Below are 23,537 nucleotides of genomic sequence, written 5' to 3'. Positions count from 1 at the left end.
ACCGTTACTAACTCTGCTTTCTCCCGAGTCCTTTTGACTTCACGTCTCATGGGGTCATCGGACCCTATGAGACGGCATAGATCCTATCTGCCTGATGGATCGTCTGGGTCGTGGAATTCCTGCTCCTGACTGCGCCACTGTCCTGTTGAGACTCCGCCCACTGTTGAGACTCCTCCTCCCCACCGCCATCTGCCTGATGGATCGTGGAGGTCTCCATCGTGGAATATGCCTACTATGAACTATTCATACACTCTGTCATATTCATTGAATGTATTTTAACTCTAAATCTGTCCTTCTGTACACATTACATTGCCATGTCCTAGAGGATGGGCTCCAGGCCTGTTGCCTCTGCTGTTTGAACGCGGTGTTGTCCCTTTTTCCTTTTCCCCTGAAGGGTTATTTGGGAGTTTTTCTGGTCCGCGTTGTGAGGTTTTGAGGCGAAGGGTATGTCGAAGTTTACCGCCTGTCTAATGCAGATATCTAGCTACTCATTTGTGATTTGGTCCGTTAATCTAATGGGATGATGAAATGGCGTCACGGCGAAAACAAAACACGCCCCTTTCCATGTTGAACGTTGTGCACACACTTTTGATGCACAGGTGAACATCTGTTTTAAAATTAGATTCCTACTTTGGAAGCTGCACGAATTTTTGAAATTTTATAAGCAATTTAACATACAGTCGGACATTTCAATGGCTAATCACAGAGAGGACCAATGGCAGAGCAGGTAGGAGGACCAATGGCTGATCGCAGAAGAGGACCAATGGCTGAGCAGTTTAAACTGAATAATCTGAGCCATCAGCAGGAGGAATGGGGTGAACTGTTGCACAATATGATACTTATTTTAGCTGAATTGTTCAAAAGTTCAAAATGTTTTCATTCATTTACTTTACTTCATAGAGAGTGAGAGAGATAGAGTGGAATGTAAATCACATTATGTTTAAAAAACATGTTTTAAAAACAACATTTCAGACACCTTGATTATCTGAATAATAATGCAACTCTTTTGTCTGTTACAGTCACAATTGTGGTTCCCTGTAACACCTGTTGGTGTACATGTGCTTTATAAATGCATCAATGATGTCCTCTCTTTGTTTTCTTATACAATGTGTACATTTTTTAAATATCACAAATATATATTAGGCTACATGGAGCTTTTGCTTTAATACATTGGAAATAAAAAAATTAGAAAAAATGGGCTAATTTATTTGGTCCAGTGTAGGATGTGGATATATGATTCAAAGGGTACTGTAATGTTTTAAAACCCTGACTAGTGACCACACAGATGAAACATGACACAAAACACATGACACATATCACATGTCACATCTCTAGCACTATCCCTCTCTGTCTTTACTGCATATGTGTGTTTCTTTTGCATACACAAATAAGCATGTCACACTAACTTTTGAAAAAACTTTTATTCAAAACACTTTTCAATACAAATCCTTTACAGAAAAAAATTAACATAATTTACACTATGACAAGTATTTTGACTTATAATGTGTCCTTTTCAAATAGTATCAACACAAGTGTGAGACAACCATTCAAAGCAAGAAGCAGTTAGTAGCAGCACGGTCAGATACAATATTAAACCCAAATGTCCTTCACAATACACACTTAATTCAGAGAATAGGTTTTCAATTAATTGGCAGAAATAGATATGAGATAGACAAGTACAAAAGACTTCACAACAAATAGAAATGGCTTATTTAATTACAACAAATGCATATGTGCCTTGTAATGTCTAGCTGAGTTGTATAGGGAAATCAGAGCTTTTTAAATGATTTTTCTGAAGCACTATTTTTAAATGTTTGAGTATTTTGTTGTTACTATCATGTCATTTAGGCTTTTCCTCCATTTTGTAAAGTGTTGCAATTTACAGTGGATTTCTTAACTTCTATCCTCATAGACAGACTTTCAGCTCGTGACTCGAGTTTCACTCCACCCGAGATCCCCAGGGATCCCGGCACAGCCTTCCCCGTCTTCAGGCTCTTGGACATTGGGATGCGGGTGAGCCCTGTGCGAGGTGGCTGGGCATCGTGCCCAGTCTGTTGACAATAGGGAGAGAGAGAACAATTACTCTGGCAGTAGAATACACACATTGGAGCACTTGAGGGAAACCAAAGAATAAATCATTAAAAAAAGGCAAAACCCATGATAGCAAAGACATGAGTTTCTAAACAGTGTAACTGATCATATGTGCTATAGGAGCTGTGTGAATGAAAAAATGCAAATATTTATTCATTCCTTCACATCAATCCCACTGGGGTAGCACTTGTCCAGGCTAGGTTTCAATGTGTTGTTACTGGTGCAAGGCTGCTCTGTGTCAGCCAGAGGGCACGGAGCCCTCCAGGCTGTTTGTGACTGTAAACACTATGTAACAACTATAAATTACAGCATGACCCGAGCAGAGTGGCAAAATGCCACATCATTAGCGCTGCTGCTCTGAGGCCTGCCCCATAGGACTATTTTGGTCACGCTATCCGATCCACTAAGAGCATATTATAAGGTCCAATACAACACTAACAGTAATGCTTCAACTCCAATGTCTAGAGATAAAGTTGTGGGTAAGATAATTTGCCCCATAAAAGTTGAATATATGTGAACAAGAAAAAGTATCAGAAATAGTCAAATATCAGACCATATTACACCAAATGTTCACTTGAACACATTATGTTCTGTAAGGATAAACAAAATAAACAAGATATAACTTGTTCAGAGGTGCTTCAAACCCACTTCAATGGAAGTAAATGGATTTAAATCTGTATTACTTTTTACTGTTGTGGCAGCAGGGTGTGTTTATGCTCGGATGCAGAGTGGGTGGAGCGGGGGGGGGGGGGGGGGTACAATTATCCTTCTTAGTGTGCCTATCCTTCGGTGCTTGGGGAAGAAACCCACTGGTGACAACTGTATCTACTTTTCCCCGATTTCTTTGGTAACAAGTAGGCTACTTCCAATTTACTGAGTGAATTGCTGTTAGGCATGTATCTCAAAGAATGGTCAACCTAATCAAAGCTCAACAAAGGCAAACATGTTATCCCATAATCTAGATGAACAGAACCCTGAAGCAACACTTACCATGCTTTGTGTTGGTCTGGAAGTGTTGGATGCAACAGGGGAAATTGTGATAGTGCTCATCACTTTGCTCTGAGTGCTCCTGGTAGTGGTGGTGGTGGTGATTTGGCGGGGGGAGCGTAAAACTGTCCCCGTTGATACGATAATTTCCTTGGTCTCCGTTGCAGCAGCCACCGGCCTGACCACCATCTTTGTGTTCATGCTGTTTCCTAGATGAATATGGATCTTGTTGTCGTCAGTGGTTGTGATGTAGCTGGTGTTGGTGTGACCCTTCCGTGTAGGCATTGGGACCATCTGCTTCTCGGGGGTAACCTTGAACACAGCTCGGCCCATGGTCATCTCCTGGGGTTCTGGGGAGGAAGATGCATCCGGAACGATAGCCGTGCTCACTGTCATAATAGTGAAGGGCATTCCTGGGGCAGAAGAGGGGGTGTGGCTGCTTTCTGGAGACTTGGCTCTGGATATTGTTGTAATGGTGACTGGAGACTTGGCTCTCTCAAGGCCTGGAAGCCCAGTGGTGGACTTTCTCTTGGGGATTGGAGCAGAGTAGGTGGGAACGATTGTGATTCTTGATTTAAGTTGAGATGGGTTGGGGCTGAGGGGAGTTGAGCTAGTGAAAGCGTCCTCTGCACTGGGTCTGCTAATCTGGAGAGTAGCCATGTTGTTTTGGGGGTCTGGTGTTATGCGAATGTGTAAAGGCTGCCCTTGCTTTTGAGACATTGTCAGTTCAGAAGTCAAAGGATCCCCATTAATTTGCAGATGCTTCCCCAAGTTGGTCTCTAGAGGGGTGTTTTCCTTTTTCCTCATCCAGGGAATCCAGGACTTCTTCACGCCCAGGTCGCTTCCAGATGAAGGGCAACGCTCAACACCACTCTTCTCTGTTGGTTTCTTTGCGCACTTCTGTCTGAGGTTGTTCATGATGTGATTCTCTTCTTGAAAAGATTTCCTGATAAACACAGCGGGGGTATCCTCCTCTGCTGGTCCAGTTGGCGATGCCTCTGTCTGTACTCCAGTGGATGTCACAGCAACGTCCACCATTCTCCTCCCATTCAAACTCGGCCTTAGTGCTCGACTATAGCGCTTTGCTGTCTCCAATTCTTTGGTGAGATGGAAAACTTCAGTGCCCATGTTCTTGGCTCTCTCCTCCTCTTCCAATAACCTCTGCTGCAGGACAGAGTAATCAACTTGGAGCTGAGACAGTTGGTCTTCGTTGTACATCAGTTCATGGATCTTCTCCTTGAGGGCCACGACGTCCGACTGCAGTTCCCTGGTTTTGGCCTCCTCTTTCTTGCATCGTTGGCGGAGGTCTACTTCCTGGCTTTCCTCCTCCCCTTTTTCGATTGCTTTGTTTCGTGCTATTTGATCCCTCATTTCCTCCACCTGTTGCGAAAGAATGTTGGCTTTGTCTTGTTCGGTCATGAACCTTTTCTCCAACATTTCGTACTGATCCTCTGTCTTGATCAGATCTCCCTCGACTACTTCCAGTTGTTTGAGACGATTTTTCAGGCGTTCAATTTCAAATGTCAGCTCCTTAACTTTGTTGTCTTCTTTCTTGACATGGTCAGATAGTCTTCCAGGTTCACATTTCACTGAATTCTTCACTGATAGCGTTTCAGTTTGTTCGAAGCCATCTAACCTTTTTTTCATTTGACCAACTGTATAACTAAGTTCCTTAGTTTTATCAATTTCATAAGTCAACTTAGTGCCAAGCTCGCCCATTTCTATGGTTAGAGTCGCCACTTTGTTTTCCATCTCTGATTTCATCTTCAAGAGCTTTTTGCTTTCCTCTATGAATTTTTCAGTCACCTCCATAACTTTACCCTGCTCAACTTTGACCATCTTACTCAAATCCTCCTTTTTCTTCTCATCTGACTTCAGTCTTTCCATCAGGGTCGTTCGTTCTTCCATCAAAGCAACAGTCAATGATTTCAGCTTACTCAAGTCATCCTTAAGGCTCAGCTCTGACTTTTCTAACTTAAGTTCAGAGGACTCAACCTCTTTCATACGGATCCTGAGAGCTACAACCTCATCTGAGAGCTCTTTGGTGAGGCCCTTCTCTGTCTCGAGAGCAGAGTGTAACTCTGCACATTCAGCCTTGCTTATGTTGAAGGTGCCCTCAAGTTTCTCTAACTCCATCATTCTTTTTTGGAGCTTGTCCACTTCCAGCCTGAGGTCTTTGCTCTTACTATCCTCCTCTTGTAGCCTCTTTCGTAGCTCCTTACGCTGATTTTCAGTCTTGGTCATGTCCTCATCCTTTCCCTCCATTTCCAGGACATGTTTACGCAAGTTCTCCAACTCAGTTATCACGTTGGAGTTACCAGACTCTCCTTTGCCAATCTTCTCCCTCAGCTCCTGCAACTCTTCCTCAGATTTCCTCAAGGCCATGTTGCTCTCCTCTAGCTCCTCCACTTTATGCGTAAGCTCAAGAAGATTGACATTGAGTTGATGGTTGTGGATCTCCTGAGTTGCCAGCTTGGCACTCATCTCTTTAAGCTCAGCCTCCAGACTCAGCACCCTGTTGCCATCCTCCTCAGCATGCTCTCGGGCTTCAATCAGTAACTGCTCCCACTGTTGGAGCTGCTGGCTGAGTTCATGGGCCCGCTGGCTCTGTCGGTCCATTTGTTCTAGGTGCTGCTGACGCTCATTGACTAACATCAGCGTGAAGGACTTCAGCTTGACCAGCTCCTCTCGCACCTTGCCCAGACGTTTAGAATGCTCCGTCTCCTTTCTTACCTGATAGGATTTCTCGTTCTCAAGCAACCTCTTTAGTCTAAAACAAGAAACAAACCAAGGGAAAGCATTAATTTAGTGTTTTATTGATTTAGAAGCCAATAACTGTGTCTGTGTTTGCCAATGTGTCATAGAAATATGAATAAGATGTATTCCAGGATGCCATGTGTTATCCAATTTAATGTTTCAATGCCAGAGAGTGATCGTCCCAATTCATTACATGTATTTTATAAGACTGGTTTGAGTGTGAACGTGATCTCTATTTTTAGTAATTGTAAGCTAAAACCACACTACTTTTTTTCCTAATTAAACACATTTAAAATATCACTCACAGAATCCAATAATTCACCATTTTACCACAGAAAACATAATATTTGGCAACTCAGTCCAACACTTGACACATTTCTTCATCTGTATGAGAAAAAGTATATACAGGACTGTCTCAGAAAATTAGAATATTGTGATAAAGTTCTTTATTTTCTGTAATGCAATTAAAAAAACAAAAATGACATGCATTCTGGATTCATTACAAATCAACTGAAATATTGCAAGCCTTTTATTCTTTTAATATTGCTGATTATGGCTTACAGCTTAAGAAAACTCTAAAATCCTATCTCATAAAATTTTAATATTTCCTCAGACCAAGTTAAAAAAAAGATTTATAACAGCTGAGTGTTTGTCAAGGCTCAGGAAACCCTTGCAGGTGTTTCGAGTTAATTAGACAATTCAAGTGATTTGTTTAATACCCTACTAGTATACTTTTTCATGATATTCTAATATTTAGAGATAGGATATTTGAGTTTTCTTAAGCTGTAAGCCATAATCAGCAATATTAAAAGAATAAAAGGCTTGCAATATTTCAGTTGATTTGTAATGAATCCAGAATGCATGACATTTTTGTTTTTTTAATTGCATTACAGAAAATAAAGAACTTCATCACAATATTCTAATTTTCTGAGACAGTCCTGTATATATATATACAGAGTACATTGTGCATACTATAAATATAATACATGCCATGCTGATATGCAGAACCAGTAATTGTTATAGAAGTAAAAACTGACTAATATTAACACTTAAACTCCCAAATACTTCTGCTATTTCCATCCCTGTTGGGATAGAAGAACACAAACTATAAGTAAAAGCTTCACCCACTCACCAAGGTGTGTTCTTTTCTCTCAGCGTCTTCCTATGCTGCTCATGCCCATTCTCATCTCAGGCTCCAACAAGATCAATGCAAAGCAGATTGAATGCAAAGCTGCATCTTTTCCTTTTACCCTCCCAGAGACATACAATATTCATCCTGCCCATTTTGCATTGCAAAATAAACCAAATGAATGCAGGCACCTGCACAACCTAGACAAGTTTGCAACTACAGCTAAAACAAGCTTTAAATGTTCAATAGTCATGACTGTGGACACAGCTACAATACCTAAGAAACTTTACAACAACCCCATTTTAAACTTACCCACTATGGATGCTCTACAGTCAGCAAATGAAAATCTTTGCCAATATTCAAAATCCACTGAGAAGCATAAGAATTAGCCGGGACCTCCTTTTCCACAAATCCTCTACCGTCACATTCCAGGCAAGTTATCAGGACAATGAACACAAAAGTGAATAAATACAGTTTAGCACCATCGGACCTTTATGAGTGATGTCACCTTATCCATAAAAAGCAGTGATGTGTGTATGAGAGTGTGTGTGCTGAACTGCTTTGGACACTGTGAAAGGGGTGGGAACCTTGCCACAGGAGGAGTGTTCTGCAAAACTCACCCCAATTGTCATGCTTTCAAAAAGAATGTAATGTTTGGGGGGGAAACAACTACAGGGAGTTTGTAATACCGTTGTAAGCTTTCTGGGTAGAAAGGAATGAAGAAATAGTCAAATTTATCTCAGACAAAATCAAGTTCAGTGTCTGTTTGGAGAAAAAAAAAAGGATATTGCCTTTGCAGACCGGAAGCCATAATCTCACTCGTACAGGAGACAGAAGAGAAAGTCTGCTGTAGTTCCACTCGAGGGGGAACTGAACTTGAACTGGGTTCCTTGCTCAGTCTACATGTGATGAGGAAAGCAGACTTGGCCGAGTTGAGTTTCCCTCGAGGTGAATAAGATTTGGGATGAGGATATGTAACCATACCAATAGATTTACAAAGGGCTATGCCCTGAGTTATGCATGGAACTGTGTAGAACACTGTTAATATTATAACAAACTATCCACAAACCAACATATCGGCAAATTATGTCAGTGTGTAAGGTCAAAGCCATGATGTCATTGGTATTTGACTGCATTAGTCAGTGAATCTGTCTCTGAGGGAATAATAACTCTGGACAAATTGGCTGATTGGAGAATATCCAGTCCTCCGAAGGCATTATAGGTTTAAGAAAGTTGTTTGAATGAAGATTGAACTTCTAAGGCAACTGAAGTGTGCGTGCAAGAAATACAAATATTTCGTAAGCAAATACACAGGTGCAATCCACAAGCCAGCGTCCACATGAGACCATTTTTTTCCTCATGGAACAACATCTCATCCCATGTTTCCTGGGGAATTTCCTCAGAGGCTCTGCAGCCCCTCTGTGTCGGGATGCCGAGGATTGAAGTCGACACAAACTGCCAAAAAGCTGTCAAAACACTGTGTTGTACAGTAATTAAGTCTCTTGACAGAGAAAAAGCATTACGGGTTGGGCTGTGATAGTGTACAGAACACAAGCCTAATGTGGTGTTAAAAGAGAGGAATTAGATATAAAGTGGCCATCAAACTATTTAAAGACGAAAACAAAAGTACTAAGTGTACACAAATACAATGTGTACACAATCTGTGGAACAATGTCTTTGTCTTAAGGCTTTAAAATGACAATACCGGTAATCATTTTAGTTTTCAGTTTCAGGCTTGTGTCTGCATGACTTCACATGTGAGTCATTTCTTTCAACATTACACATATCGTCACGCCACTTAACAATTTTAACTTCTTGACATATAAATTCCTCTCTTGTCTCAGAGGGTGTTAATGGAGGGTGTCAGAAACTGCTCCTCCTGTGCCCATCCTCTGCATTCCTGCAGGTGTTTGGCACAAGACCTTCGACCTTTCTCTCCTCACTCTCACCCAGATGGCGGGAGCAGATCACATTGATGAAGACGAGATGATGACATGTTTCCATCTCATCTGATAGAGTGAATGTCAGAACGGATACCATACATGACAGTTATGCGTGTATCCGTGTCGCCGAGGACGCTAATATGTTCGTGTTTTTGAGCGTTTTAAGTCTTTACTTTTACACAATAGGCGCCGGTCTGCGTTTTGCATATTGGTGTCAGCTCACCCATGAATCATCGTAAGTTGTGAGTCTTCTATGGCAACAGATTTACAAATCTGTGCTGTGCAGGTGCTGACAAATCAAGACCAAGCAGGGCTCGTCCCCTTCCCCCTCTCTATGAGGTGACAGAGGTCGTGACTCGTGCATGAGCCAAGGAACCTCCTAGAAACCTGGCATAAGAGAGAGGTCATTGCATGCAAAGCAAGGATCAAGTGAAAGTTAAGTGCTGGTTCACTTGTGATTTGTGCCAGTTGCTCCAAACTGACGGCTGGGCTTACTGATCCCAATGTTTAAACGTTTTGATCATGTTACACTTCATGCTTTTTATTTATGAGCCATGTTATCTGCTCGGCTGCAGGAATGGCGATGTCAGGAGGTCGATCTTCCTCCTTGCCGTGACATTTTCTCAATACATTCATCGTCCCCAGAACCATTACATCTGCTTGGCATCAGCACATAAGCCTGCGTACAGCGTGGTTATGGATTTTTCCATTCACTATATTAAAGGCCAATCTGTACTCTCACTACTACTTTAAGATAGTAAAATGATACAAAAAAGTGTGCGTAGATCAAAGCCATACAAAACCCTAAAAGCTGCACACAATATAAATTCCGAAACCAAAATCATAAAACATCCAACTTCCTTTTTCGATGACTTCATTTAGGTTTGTGTGCACATTGATTTACAACCAGGAAGAAATTCTTCATTGAAATGTCTTGATTCATGGCTACCCTCTGTCCCTGCCTCGTGAAACAAGCTAAAGGAGTAGCGATACGCTGAAGTCTGCGGCTCATTTCTCCACCCTCTCTCTGGCGTGTGGTGGCAGCTCAGCTGTCAGAACTATGATTGAACCTCTCTGGTCTGTTTCCTGTGTCCTGCAGTAAAAGTTCAAGTAAGAGCGGTAGTCGGTGCCTCCGCCGTTTGAAGTTGTGACAGTTCATGAAATGCAGTATTTAAGTGATGTCTAGTCTTCTCTACAGATGACTGACTGTATGCAGATACAGTACATTACAGATGCTCTCGCTCTTCCTCTGACCGTCACCCTCACACATGCTATCATGCCTGTTGGCATTCTTATGAACAGTATAAAATGAATGCCTGCCCATCGCTCAAGGTTATTGTGTGAGAACGGACAGGCATTCCCCAAACAAGCAGCAGCCAATCCAACGCTCTCATTGGGAACCACTTTAATTAGTAGGGCCTCCTCTCTCACATGCATTCGGTGCACATCCGCACGCTCACAACCACGCTTGTTTGATCTCTTTAGGGCGCGTCACACACACATTATGCAACCATCCCCTCTCCGATGTTGGAGAGCGTGTATGCCCCTCGTTCTCTCTACACCTAACCTCTGATCCCGGTGATGACTTCATTTCAGAAATGATGTCATGAAATATTTCCCCCCTGTCGAAGCCCTTTATTCCTTCACTTGTGTTTCCTCCTGTTCCTCCCCCCCGGGGGCCTCGTCTTCTCCCCTCTCTACCCCTGACCTCCCTCTGTCCCACAGAAAAGAGCCTGACCCCTTCAGCCACTCCACCTTCCCCCCTCTCTTCCACATTTTCCGTATACCTCCCCCTGTCAAACAAAAGTATGTGCGCTCCCCCCTCTCCACCTCCATCTCCTCTCCTCTTGTCACTCATGTTATTCACTTGGCTGATGATGCCATCGTTCACACATTCTCAGATGTCCATGCATTCCTCCGTTGCTCTTTTCCCCTTGATTCTCTCACCTCTCACATGTTATATGTTCCACACTTCCACAACCTTGTTGGATCATTCTCTCTCTCTCTCTCTTTCTCTCTCTCTCTCTATCACCCTTACTCCATCCACTTCTTTCACCAATCTTTTTTCACTCACACATTCTCTACATGCAATACTGCTTGTTTTACTGTAGCAAATAGTTACTGACATAAAATATAACAGATTGTAAAGCACTCCGAGACAAATTAGTAATTTGTGAAATTGGGCTATACAAATAAACTGAATTGAATTGAATTGAACCACTTTCACTGCATAGGAACTCAATGTTATCAGCTTTCCACCTTTTATAATTACAATTCATGATCAAAATGTATGTCAATATTACAAACGTGCTATTTTCTGTGCATAGCATACCTGTACCCGTTGAGCTTTATAATAAAAGATACAATTACGCTTGTTTTAGATCAGAGCCCTCACCAACATCTCTTCCTGGCCCTTTTCAAAGCAGTCTAGAACTTGAAGTACATTTGGTGTGTTCAAAATGTGTCAATGTCATGCCTCAGTTCCCTCCTTCCTCTCCTCCTCACCTTTCTCTCTCCTGCTCCAGAAGGTTGGTGAAGTCGTCGCTCTTGTTCATGTAGTCGTTGTGTTTGCGTTTCTCCGAGTCCAGCTCGTGGACGGTGCGGCGGTGGCACTTTTCGGCGAGCAGCAACTGACCCAGCATCCTACGGTACGTCTCCTTGTGCTTCTCCTGCAGACGCTCCAGCTGAGCGGGAGCAAATACACACGATCACAGCCACACAGGGAAGAACACAAACGGAAGCCAAGAATAGGACACATAGGGAATTAACTTTATATGCTGTGGTGTAACATTTACAACACTTCTGCAGCAATAATCTGTTCAGGAATGTCGCATTTAAACCAGCCAATGAAATATTTACACAACTGATTTTCTAAATGAAGCTGCTGCGACTAACTGACCTCAACCATTGGCTTCTGGTAAACATTGGGGTCCTGCGACTCGCTGCCAGTGATGAAGCCGTCCCTCTGCAGGGCGGTGAGGGCCGAGCCAGGGCCCGCAGAACCATAACGTGATTCGAGGTCCTCTGAGATAGTCTGTTTGGATTTTAGCATGCAGATAACGTCTTCTCTGGCCTGAAATCACAAATAAAATATAAAGATGTACATATGATACAGTATACAAGGCCTGGAGGAGAAAGTGTGTGTATTCACTGCATTTCGACACGTGTTTGAAGAGACACTGATTCCTTTGTCCCAGACATGCAAATAAGAGAAATGATGTGTGAAAAATGAAGGTGTTGTCTATGTGGCATTTTGACCAAATGTCTCTGGATACAGAACCTGCAATTTAATTTATTATTTAAATGTATTTCTTCAAAATAGGCACTATTTGGCATATTTGCTTATGTTCTCCGGCATGTTTCAACTGCCATGTTTAACCACAAGATAGAGCTATTGTGCATACAATTGCAGTCAAACTTCACCCAATGAAAGCATGTGCACCGGCCTTGTGTTCATCCTCAATGCCTTTCACGGGTCTGTTTTCTCTCTGTCCTTATTACACATACCCTACTTATAACAGCAGGTCAAAGGTCAAAGAGAACACCCAACCCACCTGAATCTCTCCTTCCATGATCCCCAGCAGTTTTAGCAGATCATCGTTGGACAGATCCATGATGTCCCCTCTCTTTTCTCCAGCCTCAGGGGAATCAAACAGGAGCTTTTCTTTGTCGGAGATCTCCTCCACCTCCAAATTATCGTCACCCTCCTTCTGCTGAACTTTGGCCTTCAGGCTCTTAACGGGCAGACCCTCTTCCTGTTCTTGGATGTCATGGTCCCCTTTTGGGACCCCAAGCACCCCATTGGCTGGGCTCTCCACCCCACTGCTTTTGGACCTCATCTTCTACCTGCACCAGCAACAGAAGAAACATGATTTATTTATATTTTATACCAAATAGCACCGTTGTTGTGCTGTTCTTTTATGTGACAACTTGTGACTTTCCCCTAAATACCATAAATGTATTTTTATCCCATTTTTAGTCATTTTAGTTTCACTTGATACTTGATACACAACTGTGTGTTTTATGACTTTGGCCCTGACTACTAACTCACTTTAAATCAATAACATTTACACTCAAACATGTACAAAAAATAAACACATAAATGGGATTACAATGGGATGATATTGCCATATGTAACAAAAAATAAGTATGTGGATAGATATCCATAATTCTGCATCACTGCATGTGTGTTTTTGTGTTGGTGGTGCGTGCATTCCTAACACGTCCTGTTCTCTCACAACATTTGTGTCTCATGTGTTGATGGTGTAGAAGCACATTTGTGGCACTCCTGGGTGCCTTGACAAATTTCCCCTTGGGGATTAATAAAGTATATATCTATCTATCTATCTTAACTATCTCTGCTGACATTAAGTCTGAGTCCAACATTTTATCCAGATTTTGAAAATAAATCTGTCAATGACAGACTCGAAATAAAATGTTACTACATTAATCATTTCTAATGACGCAAGTCATGTTGGGTGGCCTGTAGCGTGCGTGATTACTTAAACATACAGTGAGCTCGGAGAACAGCACCGAGGAGTTAGAACATTTGTTGTTTGCTTATTGTTTGAGTGCACTTTCTTGAGTAGTTCCCGACCTTTTTTGTCGGATGTACCACCACCGCCCTTTCAGGAGCTTATGTTCCCCCAGTGTGCTCATTTGAAAGGGTTTCAAGTGGATGTTATTCAACACTTTTACATCAAAATAAGTAGATATTGTTGTAAAATTCAATGCTTTTGCAGCTTTTCATTTCATTTGTTTCTTATAAATGTGTGGATACATTTTTAATTAGCTGAACAAGTAACCCTGGTTGAGAATCACTGCAATTAATGATCAAAGACGCACTGCAGGTCATTAGGATAGATGTGTCTCTGCCTTGTGAATGTGTTTGTGTGCATGTAGGTGTGTGTGAACACTCTCCATCAAGAGCCTTGAGCCATTGAGCAAAGGCACTCTGTGATTGATTTCAGATATGACATCAACAGAGCTTTTTAATGACAAACAGAAAACACCACCCAGCCCCAAAAAATCCCCATCGTAGAACAGCAGTGATGTCATAGCACCCTGACCTCTGAATCACACATTGAGACATCATGAGAAAGCTCACCAAAATGTCATTCTCTCGCTGCAATAGCATACACAAAACACAGCAACTGTGCATGGATACTGTACATATATATGAATATATATATGTACAGTATCCGTACATATATAATGTATATATATATATACATATATGGTACAATCTATGTATGCACACATAACTGCCCCAAACCTCAATGAGCATTAAAATCAGTTTAACTACATTAAAACAAGATGATACAAGTGAATGGGCTGTGATAGAAGAGATATGTCTATGTCAAAGGGTTTGAAAGCGAGTCTATCTCAGGTTTCGTTATACATCAAGAGCACGGTTCATCTCGTGGTCAGCAAAGTTAAGACTGCAGTTAATTCTAATGATGCTTGAAACCAATCCGTTCTGTTTCCAGGAAAAAGACACACGCACATGAGAGGGAAGCAAGCAAGATAACAGCAAATGCATCTTTCAGTTCAAACCAGCAAAGTACAAACGCATCTTATCTGAGCTCTGGGAGTTCAGTGAGTGCACATGGGCTCCAATGAGAGCTGGATCTTTACTGGAGATTAATTGCAGTGCCTTCTTTCCTGTCCATAACTATTAGTTTCAGCTGCGGGCTCCCTATCATTGAGTCTAATGTGGTTGCACAGCAGCGTACACGAGTGTTTACAGTGTTTGTCCCACCATTAAAGCAGTGCTAGAGTTATGGCCAGAGAAAAGCTCAGTGGTGGAGGGCATTACAACTGGCACCACTGGGGCAGGACTGCGATAAAACATGTATGTAAATTACTCGGGCAGAGTTCCAAACAACTGGCTTGACACTTATTTAAGCAATGCAAGGTTTATTTTTAATATCTGGGCTGATGCCATGAACACGCAGGGAAGCTTCTGTAACAGCTCACCTCCGTTTGAGGTGTCACTGATGTTCCACAGAGCCAGCAGGAGTGTATCTGTGCAGTTTTAGAGAAGAGCTCAATAAATGGAAACAGTTTTGTGAAATTGCAACTTGATAAATGTAGAGGAACTCACCATCTAAATGTCTTAAGCTGACCAATATCAGTATACTAATCTGAATAATAATAAAGGTCAGTTAAGTGAAGAGGATTCCCACAAAAATATTCGTAAATAACTTTGTCTTACTTAAACCGCAAACATCAACGCTCAATTGGCATTTTAGATTTATTCCAGGGGGAACATCTGTGACTAATAATAACAAACAAAATTCTGGGCTTCCTGTGGTGATCGCACTACATCTGAACCTGTAAGAACTGTCGTTTACGTAAGCCTGCTTTAATAGATTTGTTTGGCCCCAGTGGAGCTGAGTGATTATTCTCTGTGGGTTTGTTACTATGAGCAACACTTTTCACTTCTCATCAATTCATCACATAAACAATATTGATTAGAGCAGCTTTACGTTTCATTAAAAGATCTCAATCGTATATTACACACTCCAAACATTTCCTTGACTGCTGCATGAGCTGTAGGAGTACTAATTACTTAGCTTTTTACAAGCCGCCCTATCGATGACATGACTGGTCAAGGTGGATCAAACACTTAAGTCATGGATGTCTTCACTGTTTGATCCACCTTGACCACCACTGCAGTCATGATGGTGGTGAATTCTCCAGAGCAACAAATGGGGATCCCAAAGCCACACGCCCTGCATTCCAGTCTGACATGCAACATTCCCAGTTGTCTCCATGGAAAATAAAAGAGATCGGTCAGGCAATAAGCCTCCGAGGTCTGCGCCAAACCGCTACAATGTCTACACATATTCATGGCATCTAAACCAACGACACATTGCTACTGATGCCCTGGCATCCAATTCCATAGTGCCTTCATATAAGAAAATAAGAAAGGGTGGCCCAATACCAGAGAGGCACCAGTCAAGGCTTGAGCCTAAATTTAAAGCAGTCTCCCAAATCCATCCCTTGGTTTGGGAAGGTCCAGCTGTCACATATATGAGTATTTATAGGCCCAAACAGAAACACATGCCTCCATTCCAAAGTGATAAAGGGACTGTAAAATGTTGTCAGTGGTCAGCAGGTTAGTGAATACCGCTGATGTTCACTAAATTACTTTTATCTTTGGTCAGAAAATCCATTTCGAACACGGGAAGTATACACAGTGCGCTACAATGACTGCCACATTGGGAAATAAGCCATAACCCACGTCAGATTAACGTCTGTTTATCAGCGATAAATATTTGCTCAAGAATTCAAATATTTCCGTTGGTTTCAGCCTCTGAACGGTGAAGATTGACTGTTTTTTTTATTGCTAACTTTCTGACATCTCAAGTGATTCATTGGTTAATAATCAGAAGATGACATTATAAATAATTGTTGGTACTGAAGTAGCTTTTGTGACACTTACATGGTTCAAAAGATGGGTTAATTTGTGTTAATTTAACCCTGCATGTTTTCATGTGGACATATTTAAGCGGAGCTGTATCATATCAACTACATTAGCATTAGCTAGATTAGCAGAAATGCAGACTGCTAGCATGACGGGGCTCTACAGCAGCAACACCTTCAATATTTATCTTCTTACACACTTCATCAGTGACATTCACAAAGTAAAAGTTTATAAGGCATGAAGTCTGACTAAATGACCAAATTCATTTGCTGTAGAGGAGGGATTAGAAAAGCAGCTGCAAATAATGCAAAAAACATTTTATAGGAAAAATGCCTCCAGTGATTTTGATAAACTCACACCACAAATCCAATGTGACTAAAAAAGGAGTGGGAAATGGTCTTTGCATGCGAGCATTTGGAAACTCGTTCTGTCAGAGGACACTGATCCAATGCAGTGCGCTTGAGAAGCTCTTCCGTCCCGACAAGAAAAACACACCAGCCTGCCAAGTTCTAGGAATTTCAATCAAAACTGAAGCTGTGGATGATATTCAAATCTACAAATCAATCCATCTGCTATTGAAAGTGTTGTGTGCAACTACTTCCTTGCGAGGGTACAAAGCTTCAGTCTGTTCGGGGATTTTGAAGGACAGCTTGTTGCAGGCTAAATGGCCGGCGACCTCTGGGGTCAGACTTTACATATGTTTCTCAGATAGCAACACCGCGTTAGACATGTACGCATGCCCTTAAGACTTTACTCATCAGGAAAACTAATCCTAGTAACACCAAATGTAAATATAAAATATCCTTCATGGATAAAACCCAAGCATGTACAGATAGTTTTAATGTATTGATGGCTCATATTAGTACATCATAGCGACAGTTCTTCTAATACTGAAATGCCATACTGGAGCAAATTGTCTGCATAGGTTGTGGGTTTCGTCTTGTAGTTATGTCCTGATGACACATTAACCTGATCCTCTCACTGGAGCCTACTGGAGCTTCAGCAGTTAAGGTTTCACTAACGAGCAAACAGAGAGGACCGAGGTACTTCTCTGCGTATACGTTCTCACATTAATGGCTTACTTGCTCAGCAGAAGTTAGGTCACTTTGATTTACTGGAATTTGGGTCATGCATCATGATGCTGCATGGGAAACTTTGAGGCATATTGTATGCTGTAACACAACATATTGCTGGAAGACATGACTAACCTCAATCTATCATAAGTTATTTAATATACATATAGGAAAAGGGAAAGTTAATATCCATAGCAACAGCCTCTTGAGACTGTGTAAATAGAACCAACTTATCAAGCACAAGACTGGTCAGAATCTGGACCAATGACACAAGTGGATATCGGCTTTACAGCAAGGAGATCAAAGAAGAGATCAAGTTCTCGCTGTTCTATGTATAGAAACAGCCCGTCAACATATGGATGAAGCAGCCTCAGATATGCAACAATGTCATGAGGTCAGCCATGTGTCTGAGGTCTCGCCTAAAGGCCTACTGGATCAGAATTCCACAGATTGAGATATCTGTCTTGGCTAGTGGTCCGAGGTTTTGATTACCTGTTTTTTGGGCCCTTGTTTAGAATACAATAAATACTGGACAATCTATTTGTTTTCAGGGCAATATTATAAAACTGCTCAAAGTTATGCTGATAGAGGCATTTATTTGCATTTGTAGTTCATAGATTAGACAAAGCTGTGTCACTGCACCTTTGCACTGATCTCTCTATACACAGACTGTGGACACTGCTCAATCCTGTCCCCTTAGTGGCTGGTAGAGGTAGATCACAATACAAGCTTTTTGTAAAGTAAACATTTTTTACTTCCTGTGAGTAAAATATAATGTTCTGCTGGTGGCATTCTGAAATATTTCAAAAAATTATTGTACAGAATGCCAAGAATTTGAAAACAAAAACTTGCTTGTTGTCACGCTTGGCTTAGCATATTGCTCAAAGCACCATCGCGCTGAAGTACAGCCTCAGAGAGCTGCTCGCAGGGCTGTGGACTCTGGGTCTTGTTATCAGACAAACAAGCAAACTGCAAACATCTAGCAAGAGGCAGTGGAGACTAAAACTATGGTAAAAGGAGCCATTACTGGCCATGCACTTTTCAAGTGACGACAAACACGAACACTTAAGCATTAGTTTATGGGTAAGTATCAATACTCGTAATATGCAAAGCATTGCAATGTATAAAGACATATAGTTTAAATGAGAGCCTGATTTGGAGTCAAGGCTGTGGTCCGTCATATGCATGAATAAACATATGCTTATTCTTTTATAAAAAATCTAGTAACAACATCCTTTTCCCTCCTTATTGATTTACTGGATCTCCAACCCGCAAGTTGCTCTTTATATGGTTGACATAAGTGTATGTTAGCTTAGGCCAGGAAGTTCAGCCTTAAAGTAAGCTGCTCATGTTAATACATCACACTGTGGAGTGCCTGGAATAATATTGTTAAACTTGGTTTCATTCTAAATCTTCGCCACCATTTAAGTTTAGTAAAGTATAATTTGAATTGTTTTGTGTTGGTATTGTGACTCTGCTCTTTTGTCTGTTGTTTTTTTTCGCAGTAAAAAAAAGCGTTGATTATAAAAACAATGTTTTAAATGAAAGCAGAGGTTAAAATGTGTTAAAGAGCTTTGTCTCACTAACTAATTACGGTGTAATGTGGCCTTAAGCACTCAGAAACAATCAATCACAGAGACCAGTCATCCTTATCTTGGTGCTTTCAGGAAATATTCACCTCTTCACATCAGTGACATCACTCTTAGGTGACATCATGATCATCACACACACACACACCCACACAAACAAACACACACACACAGACCAGTTCACTGAAAGACTCACAATGACGTCTCCTCCCCTTAAAAAAACCTGAGCGAGAGACAAAGAGCACGGGATGGGCAGAGCTCGTGAGAATGTCCTTCCCTCTGTGACATTTCAAATTCCTCTTGCATCTAAAACAAGTAATGTTTTACTGTTGAGAAGATACAACGGTGCAATGCACGATACAGGTGGTAAAAAAAATAGTTAGCTTTTAAGCTTTCTGGAAATGAACTTCATGAATGACTTCACTAATGCCCCCAAAAAAATTAACAACCAATCTACTGTTACTAGCAAGTAAACGTTGCCATCTTAAAAGCCAAGTATCAAATGTGGTTTTGAGAAGGTTGCTTCTTTTGAGAGGGACTTATTTTTAAACCAAGGGAACATGAGTTATAAGTACCACTGTTCTGTGAAATATCCAAATGTGTCTAAACTGCATATTTGGAATTCAAGACCAGAGGCCCTTATACGACTGGAGCTGTGCATGTGTCAGTGACAGCTGTTGTTGAGGCCCAGCAGACGTAATGAGGAAGACAGGGACTATTGGCAGCACCGAGCTTCACCTCTCAACACATTGGGTTTATTGGTCATGCACTTAGACAAATACTCCAACGGTTTTGCCTACACAGAGGAACACGTGAAATAAACAAAAAGGAAGAAATGAGGTCACTGAGTTGATAATGTGCTGGAAACCCTAAAAGTGTCAAAGAATAATGAAAGCAATGAATGTTAAGGCATTAATGCTCTTCTTCAATGCATAGTTCTCGCAGCTCATATTTATAAAAATGTATTTTACAACTCCATTTTTGTAATTCAAATTATTTCAAAGGCTATATTTTTCCGTGCATTAATTGTCATGCAACTATTTAAAAACATTCTGCACACGCCTCAAGTGCTTTGTGCAGGAGCACGGCATTACCTCTCATCTCGTGCAGGGACAAATACAATATGACATGTCTCGAATGTCCATTTCTCAGTTCAACAAGAGAACTGCTCAGTGCTGTGACAACAAAGAAAAGGCCTTCCTTCTCACAGACCGTGTTTACATGCATTCGAATAACTGGCTTAGTCGGACTGAAATCGAATTATCCGTTTCATGTAAACGCCTTTGTTCGACTATGTGCGGTCCGACTACGATCCGATTAACACCCCTGGATAACTCGATCCGATCCGGTTGATAATTCGACTATCGCGGCATGTAATGGTGAATTGGATTAGGAACTGGACTTTGCGTCTTTGCGCATGCTTGAGATCCCGACGCCCTCCTCCCTCCCTCCCTCCCATGTCATGACCCGGAAGTCGAAAGAGACGATAAGTTGTCACTGCCGGGAGCCTGGCCGGCAGAAAACAAACAAACAACGCTATGGAGAACACAAGAGCCACCACACATTTCTGGACCGAAGAGCAGACAGAATTTATGCTTATGTTGATGTTGTTGTTGTTGGTTGTTGTTGGTAGTGGTGAAGAGGTCAAGCGGAAATGGCTGTATCACCACGAGTTGTAATGAAAACAGCGCCACCTATCGTATCGGATATGACATGCTTTCGGCCAATGATTCGAATTACTCACTGCCATGTATATTGGGATAACAGCAGATCCCCCAAAAGATAGCATAGTCCGACTAAAGCAAGATTCGAATTATACCATCATGTAAACACACTGAATGTCTCATGCAGACGCTAACGCGACACTTTAAATTCAAACGACAGTATGTCCTAACCTGTCCCTCACAGTGACATAGAGCTATAGTAATGTCATGAGGTAAGCTAGTGACACATTTAGTGCATCTCAAATCAATGCTGCTTTGGCACACACCCATGCTTGGCCTGCTTGGTTTCAGTTCAAACAGGGACAACATTACTAATTTACAGTCAGACTGATTCATTTACAAGCTGACAACCGCCAAGTGAACATCCTCAAATCTGTCTTCCACATGGCACCGTTTGACTGGTTGAGCTTCGAGGACTTTCGAGAGCATCAGCCGCGCTCGAGAGGATGAGCATAGATAAAGCTGGAGCGAGCGCAACAATGTTAATGAGTAATATCTGGCAACTCGTCCTCTTTGTCTGGTGTCTGTGGTGATATCACTGAGTGCACAGAGGCCACATCAGCTGGAGAGGGTGGGAGGCATGGGGGAGAGAGGAAGGGTGAGGTTGCACAGAGCCCCTGGATACAGACAGAAAGGATCTTTGACAGCAGCGCTAGCCACACCTGGGTTAGATTCCCTCGCTGAGAGCGAGAGACTTTCATGGTTTCTTTTTCGGCTTGACTGAGATCATGTGCGCCTTGTCAAAAGAACGGCGGCTCTCAGGAGCCATGTCATGCGTCTCCTCCGAAAAGGCAGATGACTTCATGTGCATGATATGGAATTCATTTTGGCTTCACCACCATCCATAAATATTCGCGATGAGAGACGTCATCCCGTTGCAGCTCGTGAAGGCCTCAGAAGCGTCACAATGTTAAGCGGTGCTGGCGGTGTCGATTGTGTATTTTGCTGTGTGGGTGTGCGTTAGGTATGCAGCCTTATGGTCACCCACAGCCCCGGTTGGCTCTGGGTGACGTTAATGGAAAAGTGGTGCATGTGTCTCTATTTCTAGATGAGATTCCCAAACATGAACAGACACATACGTTGGATAACTTTTCTTTATTTTACATTCTCAGTAGCTCAATGTCATGCCCTGTTGTCTGGTGAACTTGTGGCCTTCACTTCCCACAAACGCCTCCACACTAAATGGTCTTATTCATGCAGCAGTATATGATGTGATTCATTGGGACATGTTTCATTCATGACTCTCTCTTCTCTGTATGCGTGGTCATAATGCCAAATCTGCATTGCCAAGAGTCGTCCCTTGTCTTCTCATGAGCGAGAAAATAATGCAATATGTTGAAATTCATATTATTTGAAAATTGCTGAATTAAGTACTTTCTTCAGGGAAGAGTTGTTTCATTCATTCAGTGCAGAACAGTTCTAACCACAGCTCAAGTGAAGCCAAGGAGACTTATATCAGCTGTTTACTAGCTTCATAAATGGATGACAGCAAAGCAGCTTCACCTGTACTATGTTTACAATATTTCAATCTGAAAGCAGAACAGCTGGTCTCCTCTACTTTGACGGAAGCACATGTTGTCTTTGGGCATGGAGGACAAGAATGTCTTCGGACAAACTCAGGAGGATCTGACTTACCTGCAGTTGTGTTGTCCCCAGTTTGAGCAATCAGTTGTCACACCGAAGGTAATCCCAGAGAAAAGGCTCTAAAGTATCCACCGATATCCTCTGGCTCTTGTGTTCCACGCGTGGTGTCCGCTTGTGCTGGCTACCAAATTGTGCCAACAGCCATCCCAAGCTCTCTCTCTCTCTCTCTCTCTCTTAGTCCTTGCTTTCAGTTCTTCGGGTCAGAGAGGGAATGATAGAGAGCAATAACAGAGCACTGCAACTTCCCTCTCCCTCTCGTTCACCCTCCCTCCCTCTTTTACTCCCACAGCCTATCCACATCTACTCTGCATAGCGGTCTGAAACACACCTCTCTCATTTTCTTTCCCTCCTTCTGTTGGAGAAGTCAGTTGAAGATTGTGAGAATAAAAGGCAGACGGGGGGTTTCAGGCACTATTATCCTCCCTCTCCGTGGTTGAAAGGGCTGGTTGCCCAGTGAAGTGAAAGGCAGAGGTGCGGTGATGTCCTTTTGTCAACGGACCAGATCTTTTCACTCAGTGACATCCTCCATTGTCTCTCTACTCTTTTTTTTTGACTTGAGTCACCAAGGCTAATAGTATTCTTCTATTTTTAACTTATCCACTCTTGCCAACTGCTCTTAGCAGCTGAGGCTAGCTGAATGCTAAATGCTTTGGATGGCCAGCTAGAGAGTTAACTTTCCTCGCTGACCCTTGGGGACAGCTGAACTCCATTTTCTCATGCTGGGAAAGTCCGGTGACAGCAGCCACCCAAGCCCCAACAGTGGTCCAAGGAACCACCAATTGCTGACTTAGGAGTGCTGAGATAGGCCAAACTTTCCAGGACTTTGGCAGCTCGACTGTCTTTTTGGCCGTGTTTGTAGAAAACAAGGCCAGCGTGCTAAATCTGAGGTATAGTAATTGTGCTGTGCATCAATGGGGATAGTTCACTTTGCTGCCAGGGCACTGTTAGGTTAGCCATGTGGAAGCAGTAGAGAGTAAACACATCTAAATTGGGTTCACCTACTTTTTTTTATTTGTGAGAAAGCTTCTACCCTCCTTTCCAGGTTAGCGGTTGCGGTTTCGTGAATTCTTTATGTGGAGATGATCTTAATGTGAGCAGTGAAGGTAGAATACTTGGTCACCATTCATGACCTATGATCGAGGTATGGAGTGTATCAACGATGTCACAA

General features: G+C 42.1%; 1 protein-coding gene across 1 annotated transcript; it reads right to left on the bottom strand.

Moving 5' to 3' along the window:
• Positions 1 to 1,402: 1,402 nt before the first annotated feature.
• On the bottom strand, positions 1,403 to 22,826 carry LOC130201162 (filamin-A-interacting protein 1-like). The gene is made up of 6 exons (XM_056425894.1): positions 22,361 to 22,826; positions 12,462 to 12,753; positions 11,807 to 11,980; positions 11,413 to 11,591; positions 3,082 to 5,848; positions 1,403 to 2,051 (listed from the first exon to the last, which is right to left on the bottom strand). Exons 2-6 carry the CDS (start codon positions 12,744 to 12,746, stop codon positions 1,845 to 1,847), a joined length of 3,612 nt encoding a protein of 1,203 aa, XP_056281869.1. The 5' UTR covers positions 12,747 to 12,753; positions 22,361 to 22,826; the 3' UTR covers positions 1,403 to 1,844.
• Between the last annotated feature and the right edge of the window lie 711 nt (positions 22,827 to 23,537).

The sequence above is a fragment of the Pseudoliparis swirei genome, chromosome 11, assembly GCF_029220125.1.
Source record: "Pseudoliparis swirei isolate HS2019 ecotype Mariana Trench chromosome 11, NWPU_hadal_v1, whole genome shotgun sequence".
NCBI classification, from domain to species: domain Eukaryota; kingdom Metazoa; phylum Chordata; class Actinopteri; order Perciformes; family Liparidae; genus Pseudoliparis; species Pseudoliparis swirei.
The sequence above is the reverse complement of the archived record's forward strand: the minus strand, read 5'-3'. Positions and strand labels throughout refer to the sequence as shown.

What these genes read in the sequence shown, in the direction of transcription:
- LOC130201162 (XM_056425894.1), bottom strand. Translation starts at nt 12,746, where the DNA reads ATGAGGTCCAAAAGCAGTGGGGTGGAGAGCCCAGCCAATGGGGTGCTT. An exon ending in ACCAGAAGCCAATGGTTGAG is followed by an intron (nt 11,592 to 11,806) that starts GTCAGTTAGTCG and finishes GCTCCCGCTCAG; the next exon opens with CTGGAGCGTCTGCAGGAGAA. An exon ending in CTGGAGCAGGAGAGAGAAAG is followed by an intron (nt 5,849 to 11,412) that starts GTGAGGAGGAGA and finishes TTCTTGTTTTAG; the next exon opens with ACTAAAGAGGTTGCTTGAGA.